The sequence below is a fragment of the Megalops cyprinoides genome, chromosome 3, assembly GCF_013368585.1.
Source record: "Megalops cyprinoides isolate fMegCyp1 chromosome 3, fMegCyp1.pri, whole genome shotgun sequence".
Lineage (NCBI taxonomy): Eukaryota > Metazoa > Chordata > Actinopteri > Elopiformes > Megalopidae > Megalops > Megalops cyprinoides.
Genome location: NC_050585.1, coordinates 15,162,647 through 15,172,436, shown reverse-complemented (window position 1 = coordinate 15,172,436; position 9,790 = coordinate 15,162,647). Strand labels below are relative to the sequence as shown.

Genomic DNA, 9,790 nt, shown 5'->3' with positions numbered 1-9,790 from the left:
TTTGGAGTGGAGAAAAATCGATTTCTTGTGCCAGTCTTTATCTAGTCTTGTTCATTTAGCAGTGGAGAGATGACTGCAGTGTTTTTGAACATTATTATGAGCTGAAACTCAAATTCACAACATTCCCCACACCCTTAATATAGAACCTGTCAGGCAGTCTTTCTCAGCAGTGGCTCCTCTGTACACTGGCCAACCATTCTGCTAAACATACTCAAATGAGTAAGTGCTATAGGCTTGGGCACTAAGCCCACAAGCATCACATGGGAAAGAGCTGGTCTCTTCACATACTTTTTAGGTCTCCCATGTAGACCCACCCCTGCCCAATGGTGGGGACAGAGAAGTCAGGTACAGGCTGGCCTCTTCCTCTCCTGATTGGTCTGTTCCTGCTGACATAATGTGAACTCACGGCAGCTCATTGTGTTAAGTCCAACATCTGTGCACCTCTCCAGTCCTGATCACACCACATCCGCAGTATTCTACAAATAAGTGAAAAGTGTTCAATGACTGACTTGACTTTCTACAGGTTGTAAGTTATGGACAAAAAAGTTAACTCTGTTTGCTTTAATTTGTTATATGTGACTGTTCCAAACTGCCTTTAATTATCCCTGATTTTCATCCTTGTTATCCTGCACTGGTATATCACTCATCATGCCAGTTGATTGGATTTCATTTCCCATTTTAAAGCATTAAACTCTTAAGAACTGTAAAGTTATCCAGCATAGAGAGTAATTCATCCTGCACTCAATAGAACTGTAGTTGCTTTCTGCTCAGAACTACAGTTTAAATTGATATAATAAAGCATGTATGACTTTTTTGACTGCTTTGAGGAGTTGTCACATATCATGGTACAATATATGATGAATTGGAGTTTTTTTCTTGGATTTACCAGATTTTTTTTTATTAGTTCCTAATCAGATGGATAGCATGGTCAGGGGTATATAATGCTTACAATGCTTTTTTAATCACCTGTTTTGTTCCCAAAAGTTATGACATCATTTTGAATTAAGATATGTTTTACATTTGAACATTCCTTGTTGTCTACAATACAAAAGATAATGATTTTTTTTCTGTGAAACTCCTGTTTGAAATGTAATAATATATAAATTCTTACAATATGGACATGTGATGTTTTTCAGGCTGCATACATTTCATTTGTGGGGAAGAATGAATAAAATGTTTATATCAACCAATGGAAGCAAACATCAATGCAAGAAAGTTGCTTTCTTTACCTGAAATGCAACTGTGTGGTCATCGTTAAATGGCAATGGTTTACTCTCTCTCTCTGAGCGAATTGCTGGAGAAAATATGCTTTAATGTCCTTGATATCAAACATTTACTCTTTGACTTGTTTAACATTGCATTCCCTGTTTGGCTGTGAAACACATTCCAAACTCTCTTAAAGAGCGCAACTGTTTTATTACGATGCAGGGCATTACTACTGAAAATGCTTCTTTAATGTTACGTGTGTTTTTTGTCTGTGAATATAAAATATGACTTTTAACTGCTTTGTTATACCATTGTAAGAGATCTATTGGTAGACAAGACCTTTTGTTTTCTCCAATGAACTACATTTTGGGAGTTCAGATATGCTAAATAAGTTTGTAGACCATGAAATGCTGAATGTTGGATAAAGTATATTGTATTTAAATGTTAGAGAAATTAATAAAGTTACAATATTTTACAAAATCTCCTTTTCTATGTTTTGAGTGATAGGTACCAAATATGTTTTTATACTCAGTTTTCAAGATCAAATATTCTTTTGGAATCTTGTACATTTTGCAAGATCACTGATGACCTTCAGACGTAATCCTGCCCACAAAAGGGTAATACTAAATTGGCACCAGCTGACAAGATGATGCCTCCAGATCTGAACATTACAGCAATGAACAGACCTTTACATTCATATGGTGCTAGAATAGATATAGATTTAATTAAGACATACATTGTAATTTATTGCTCAAATTAGGCAGTGCATGAGTTCATCATTTCAAAAAACCCAAAGAAATGTAACAAACATGCAGAGAATACATTTTTATAGCATTTCTTCCCTTCCCTAACCCAGCCTTCCCTTTAGGAACTTGGGCAAAATGTTGCTTTTTGTGACTTTCTACATAATGCTATTTGGTACGAAGACCTGGAAAGAGTATGAAGCATATAGTAATTATTGTAATTATCTTACAAATTCAGGGTCACTGCTTGATTTTACTGTCCCACAACAGGGGTGACAATAGGGACAATTAGGGACACTACATAATCTATGGTCATTGCTGGTCCAGTTAAGAGTTATGATCAGCATTAAACATTTATCCAGCAGAGTTCCAGTGATGGACTACATTCAAGAGTACAGACACAAAATGTGTGTGTTAAATGTGCATCCCTTTGTTTTCTGATACACGTGCCATGGTTTAGTATGAAACGAACTCTTGTATGTGGCTGATTTCATGCTACACGCACAGTCGAACACAGTCATGCCCATTTCCTGTTCCGGTATGTTGTTGCGTCATAACAATGCGACAAATGCGTGTAGCCCTGGATGGCCATGCTGGTTAGTTCAGCTGCATGTTTGCCTGTTGATTTTCAGCAACATGACGGGAGATGCACAAGGCAAACGACGGACTGTTTTTCCGTCGAAGAAAAAGCAGGCGAAGAGGAACGACACACAAGACCCTGTGAAAAACTTTGAAAGATGGAAGAAAAAATATGACAAGACGAAAAGCCGCATTAAACGCGACAAAAGGCAGAAGAAAAAGCCCGAATGGCAAGTCGAAAGGGAAAACATAGAGAGACTGGTCAACAAATACTCTGAGGTAGCCCCTGCTTTCTAATTGTACTATAGTAGTGTCCTGTTCTCGGAGGGTTTCGCTCCTTATTATATCAGTTGATTGACATTTCGTGGCTAGATTGCCAAATGGTTACTATTTGCTTGCTAGCTGGATTGTGTACCAATTTCTGTCATAAAGACGTGAAAAGTGTTTGGAGTTTTCAGTTGTCACATTGGGACAAAGGCCGATTATTACCGCATCACCATTAAAGGTGTTGCTATCCAGTTATCTATGACGAGCCGAGGTAGCGTATATCTAATAAACTATGTTAAGCAGAGCACGATCATACTAAGCATAAAACAGGTCCGATAAAACTATATAACAAGGTCTTCCTGGTGCTTTTTTCCCCGTGAGTATTCACGATACAGCTATACTGCCTCAGATTGTATGAAATGCCGAATACATGTTGGCTGTCTGTTTAGGGTAACATTAGGTTACATATATCACTAAAGGGTGACTTGTTATAAAGAAGAGGAAAAGACGTCCCAGTTTGATTTATTAATCTTAAGGATAACGGCTCATATTAGAATCTTTCAAACCTCATTTAGCTAAATGGCATGTGTAGAGATCTGCGTAGTATCCTACCTGTCAATCATTATGAAGCAAAAGTAACTTAATAATGTTATTGACTTATTATCTGTCTGTGTAGCAGCCTATCAGGTGACTAGATCACTATTAAACAGCTTCCACTGAGCAAGTTGGTAATATCTGCTTTCTGTTTCTCTGTCACTGAAGTCAACAATCTGTCATTAATAACTAATATTAATACTAATAAGGATAGCTTGAAATCAAGTAATAATAGACTATATACTGTACAAGAAATAATTATGCACTTTGGAGAAAGTGTTTGGATAACCCAAGTCTGATATGTTTAATATGCCTGTAGTCTAAAATGTTTCCACTGTTGTGTTCCAGATAAACCCCAAGGATGCTGTGAAGTTTTCAGATTTCCCATTGTCGAAGAAGACACTAAGAGGTACTTCCACAATCCCTTTGTGTCAATGACACATTGACATACCAGAAGGTTTGGCTGAGAATGGAGACAATGCAAAATCGGAAATGTCACAGTCCGATAGCAGGAGTCATTATATACCCATGTCATGTTCTATTAAGTGCCATAGTAGGTGCAGGAGGAAGTTTGAGGATTTGACAAATGCGTTTGAGGATATTGCATGAGTGTTTAGACTTCACAGTTTGTTGATCCAAGATGCTGTTCCAGTATATGAGCTGAGTTGAACAGATGAGGTTGTTTTGACGGTTGTGGCAAGATTATTCCACCACTGTGAGGCCAGAGCAGAGAATATATGTGACCGAGAAGCTGGACTCCAGATTTTGTGGATATTGTAAAAAAAAAAAAAAAAAATTAACTGACTGCTCAATTGATGTTGTTTCTAGTAAAGGACACATTGTTGTCTAGAATTACATGAGGATTTGGCAGTCTTGGATGCAGACACCATTGTGTTAATGGGTGATAGTGGAAAGATCATTGAGGGGGAAGGACGAGGCCAGAAGATGGAGTAGTTCCCTTTACGACAAGATTAAGTCTGAGGTACCGAATGTGCATCCAACTATAAATGTTACTGAGGCAGGCTTTCATGCATGATGTGATACGCACATCAGTTAGTCTACAGGAGAGAAAGAGTTGTGTATCATCAGCATAACAGTGGTAGAAGATGTCGAGGATGTTGTGTAAGGAAGACAGGAGGGGACTCAGAATTGATTCCTGGGGGATTTCAGGAGCATTCAATGAGGTAAAAATGGAAGAGTTTGTGGGCACTGTGTGAGATGCCCAATTGTGTCAGTGTTGCCAAAAGGACATGATGATCAACTGTGTTGAACACTGCTGCAAATTTACAAAGGATTAAGACTGAGGACAAGGAGGCTGCTTTTGCAGCCCTGACTATTTCAGAGAGATGTCTCGTTGAATGGCAAGCCTCAAAGCCTGACTGACTGGGGTCAAGTAGGTTATTCTGAATGGGTATGCTTGATTTGTCCATTTGTGAGGTTCAGTTTTAAAAATGAAATGACTTGGTTTCAGGAAATTTAAAACTGATTTCTAGTTGTAATGGATACACATTTTAACAAGTCAGATTTGTGAGGTGAACTGCTTATTATTATCAACAACAGTCTGCAAATGCCCTTTAACATGGGATGGTTTTCTCCCACAGCGTTGCTGGAAGCACAGTATCGACAGCCAACAGAAATCCAGAGACAGACCATTGGATTTGCTCTACAGGGGAAAGATGTGCTCGGCGCTGCTAAAACAGGCTCTGGAAAGACGCTGGCCTTTCTCATTCCTGTGAGTCACTTTATTTTTCAGTAGAAAAATGCCATAGAAACACAGGCATTGGTATGCCTTTGATAAAAGAAACCCATTCACATGCTTTTGGTAGCATAGTCTTCTCAAACCCAGCTCACAACCGGGGGTTACCAAACATTAATAAACATTATTTTTTTTCTTTCCAAAAGAGTTATTATGGTACAAGCCCAGTGACAGTGAATTTCTATGCTGCACTGATTTTAAATGCAGTTTTAGCCTTTGCGTAACCTAAGTTTGCATGCCCTCTGTCCCTTTCAGGTGCTGGAGTGCCTGTACCGCCAGCAGTGGACTGCGGAGGACGGGCTCGGGGCGCTCATAATCTCACCCACGCGGGAGCTCGCATACCAGACCTTCGAGGTGCTTCGCAAAGTCGGCAAGAACCACGACTTCTCGGCTGGCCTCATCATCGGTGGAAAGGTGCCTAAAGTGGATTTTGTAGGATGGCTGTGTGTACGCAAGTGCTTGTTCTGACCAGCTCTGGTGGATTAAATGGTCCAGTCAGTGCATTAGCCAAAAACATAACCATTTGACTGGGACACCTCTGCCTTTAGGGTTGCGCTTAGTTTGCTGTTTTACACTGTTCATAATTGCATCGTTTTTATAACAGAAGGACTTGTTTTCATTTATGTGTCGGGGAAAAACCCTCATAACTGAAACACAGTGCACACCTTGTCCTGGGATTGCAGCACAGAGAACAGATCACTTTTTCTCCCAAATTTATCAGGCATAATTAAGCTGAAAGGGAAGTTGGCTCGATTGCTCTGTCTTAACATGTGGGCAGTAACAACGTAATTGTTGCCTAACCTACATATATGAAGTGGTAATATATGCTTGCTGAGAGAAACTCTGTGTCTTAGAAGATGTGCTGTGTTTTTAAGGCAGATGCAGTGGATCTGTCTGGTAAAAATCCTTCCCTCTGCACTAAAGTTGTTGCTCAGCTGCTAGTCAGGCAGGTGCCTGAGATGTTCTGTAACAGGGAGTGGAATAGAGCCAGATTAATGTCTATCACTCTGGCAGGACCTAAAGCACGAATCTGAGAGGATCCACCGCACCAACATCATCATCTGCACCCCGGGACGGCTGCTCCAGCACATGGACGAGACCTCCACCTTCCACGCCTCCAGCTTGCACATGCTGGGTATGCCCTGCCCCCTCCCCCAAGACCTCATGGTTACAGTTTTTGCTTAGTGTGCCCTTGTGGGCCTCATCAAAAGTGCTCTGGTTCAGCTTGCTTTTTAATGTTTGCCTTCAATATAACAGAGAAAGGAAAGGTTGTTTAAGAAACGCATGAGTCTGGTCTCTGGTAAGAGTGTGCAAACATATGAGGCTACATATCAATGAGAGAGAAAGTGGACAGACCAATGAACATTTTAACACTGTTATGTCAGTCAGTTCATTATTTCATTATGACCCATGTTCTTTTGCTTGTAGTCCTAGACGAAGCAGACCGGATCCTGGATATGGGCTTTGCCGACACCATGAATGCCATCGTGGAGAATCTGCCCAAGACACGCCAGACATTGCTCTTCTCCGCCACACAGACCAAGTCTGTGAAAGACCTGGCCAGACTGAGCCTGAAGGACCCTGAGTATGTGTGGGTCCACGAGAAGGCCAAGTTCAGGTAAGAGCACCCCACATGTGAGGAGCAGAACTCAAACAGATGACAGTATCATGGTTTGAGAAAGGAGCGCACAATTGTCTCCAGACTACACACACACATCCACATTTGCTCAGTATTTTACTGGCATATCAAAGGCGAGGAGAGGAGGGAATTTAGATGGCATGTCTGGCTTACTAGAATGCAAATAAAAAAGTATTGGCTTTTTGTTTCATTTGGTCAGCTCAGAGCAAGTCATTAGTAATGATAATGATAAGACCTACATGATGCATTATTAAAGTGCTTACCACATTGACTCTCATAAAGTCCCACACTGGCATCAGGACTCATTAGGTCTGCAATAAGCAATTCACTTGGTGTTTGCCATTACCAGGTTTGATTGTCTATTGGAATTTTAATATACCTCATTCTAAATTAAGTAATGCTGCAGCTACGGTCTGTATCAGGTCTCTAGAAGAATAGGTAAAGTCATCAAGAGTCCATTGCAGTTTCCATGGAGACAGCGGGCCTGGTTTCTGTATCCCTGAACAGCAATTTAGGCTCACAGTAAAATGGCTGTGGCAGGTGGTTTGTCAAGGGTAGCAGTGAAGTATATTGATAAATATTGTATTTTCGGCCACAGAGAAGTTTTGGAACTGAGTTTTCAGGTCCCTTTGGGGTCCTCATTTGTCATGGCTGACAGTTATTTAAGTGGCAGAGAGACGTGGCTCGCAGTGCCACCTGTATCGGCTTATGTCTCCGTCTGCTTTGGTAAGTAGATTGCGGCTACATCAAAGGAAAGCAATCAGGAAAACAAATGCTGCCGTCAGGCAGGGCGCCTGTTCGTATGTCTGAATAGATTTTGTAAAGGTCCCTTGCTGCATATGGGGAAGGGCGTATGGTATTTATGAGCAGCTGATCTGAGGCACTGTATGGAGGAGGGAGACCGATGGAAGGGTGCTTTTAGTGAATATTCTAGAACTTTTCTCTAAGGCAAGCATTTCAAGCTCAGCTGTTGTTCCAGCCAGCTCTGATGGCTTAAGTAGTCCGGTCAGTGCAGCGTGTATGAGAAGGGGTTCTGGGGCTCTGTGGAATTGAGCATACCGCGTTAATGCGGCCGATCTCAGGGGCTATGTGAAGGATGCTGTGTGTGCAGCTGCTTTTAAGGAGGCGGAGGGGTCTGCCACTCAGAAACTTGTGTTTAGAATGCTGTTGTGTCTGTGTATGTGTTTTGAGCATTGGCTCTGAGGTGGTGGCAGAGGCAGGTGATGGTGAAGGACTCGGTGTGGTCCGTTCTGTGCTGGAGGCCAAAGGGCGTTTCAGTACGGGCTGACCCCTCCACCGCAGCAGCGAGGCCGGGATTGACTTGCTTGCCCACAGGTGAGAGGAGCTGCAGGACAGTTGCCTGCTTCTGCTGACAGAATCCAGCAGATGCTGACAAATGACAAAGCTTCCTGTCCTCTCCTGAAGATGCGCAGGCTCCCATGCACGCTCTGTCATGTCCCTGCCAGGCCTGGCTGCTAATTGGGCGGTTGATTGATGGGCAGCGCTGTCATCTGGTGATGTCAGTGCTCACCGGCCCAAGTTTGACAGGTCGTGTTTAAACGGTTTAAGAGCGCAGTGTGCTTTGTAACGGAGATCTGGCACCCAAGCCCGCAGCAGTTTGGATCTTTTCCATTTGTTGATCCGGAGATTATTTACTGTCGCTTCCCTAGTGCTGTGTCCACTAGAGGCAGTTTTTCAACAGCGTTATAAATGTTTAGAATAACTGCCTTCCTCCTTCATCTGTCTGAAAGGAGGGTTTCCTCAAGAAACTGTGTGAAAGAGTGTATGCGAGCGCGTGTGTGAAAGTGCGTGAGAGTACGTGAGACAGTGACTTGACTTGAGTCAGCAAGTGGGTCAGAGCGTGTGTGTGTGAATGGATGTGTGAATGGATGTGTGAGTGGATGTGTGAGTGTGTGTGTGTGTAGGCAGTAGGTGTGTGCGTTGAATCCCTCTGCTGACTGTGATCCTCAGCACCCCCGCAACACTGGAGCAGAACTACGTGGTGTGTGAGCTGCACATGAAGGTCAACATGCTCTTCTCCTTCTTGAAGAGCCACCTACAGAAGAAGGTCATCGTCTTCTTCGCCTGCTGCAAGGAGGTGTGTGTCCTGTCTCACCCACTCACAGACACCGTGTGCATGCACACACACAGTTTCTAATTCAAAGGCGCTTCATTGGCTGGACAGACAAGCACTCAAATAACAGCAAACAGCAACAGCAAAGCAAATAATCAAATACAGCCATGCAAATAAGAAAACACATCTACATACAAGTTAAATTGATTAATAACAAACAATGACAAACAATCAATCAACCTTACATATTGCATCCAACAGTAAATTACAAATGCATAAATTATGAATTCATTATTATGAATAATGTATGCATTATGAAATTAAATGTTGCTGCTGCAGCAGAGAACACATGCACAGTCATTGGCTGGATGGATGGAGGTTATTCAAACACAAAACTGAACTAAACTAGTAATCTTTATGCACTGCAGTTTAGGAACAGCTGTATCTTCCACATTCCCTGCTGCAGATGGTCTGCTCTTAAAGAACAGCAGTGCACAGTATACCATGCAAGCTGCTTGGAGTAAAGCTGCCTGTTTCCACTGTCAGGGAACAGGACATCTTAAAAACAGCAGTGGAATCCGTACAGACACAGCACCTGGATCAGCTGTATAATCATCTTTTAATACACTGCTATTACATCAAGGAAGTGCATGTAGAACATCACTGTATTGGCTGCCTGGTAAACATGGTAGAGATTACAAGGGAGAAATCACAACATATGAGGCCTTACATATTCTAGGGCCCTCTTAACTTGAAGAGCTGCGAGCACCATGGGTTCCATCTTGGTCTCTGCTCTCAGGGAATGAGGGAGCTAATGCCCGGTATTGTCTGAAACAGCTTCACAGAAGTCTTTCAGTTATGGGCCCTGATGGTCCAGTGGTCCATCGTGGATGATCAGGGACCATGGATGGTCCCTCTAGTCCTTAGAAGGC

At 42.2% G+C, this 9,790-nt stretch overlaps 1 protein-coding gene across 1 annotated transcript in view; it reads left to right on the top strand.

Moving 5' to 3' along the window:
• Positions 1-2,524: 2,524 nt before the first annotated feature.
• ddx10 (DEAD (Asp-Glu-Ala-Asp) box polypeptide 10) overlaps positions 2,525-9,790 on the top strand; it is a 104,570-nt gene continuing 97,304 nt past the window's right edge. The window contains exons 1-7 of the mRNA XM_036524239.1: positions 2,525-2,807; positions 3,738-3,798; positions 4,991-5,121; positions 5,401-5,559; positions 6,160-6,280; positions 6,574-6,763; positions 8,756-8,882. Coding sequence (XP_036380132.1) covers positions 2,586-2,807; positions 3,738-3,798; positions 4,991-5,121; positions 5,401-5,559; positions 6,160-6,280; positions 6,574-6,763; positions 8,756-8,882 — 1,011 coding nt within the window. The 5' untranslated portion in view covers positions 2,525-2,585. The remainder of the gene's footprint in view (positions 2,808-3,737; positions 3,799-4,990; positions 5,122-5,400; positions 5,560-6,159; positions 6,281-6,573; positions 6,764-8,755; positions 8,883-9,790) is intronic.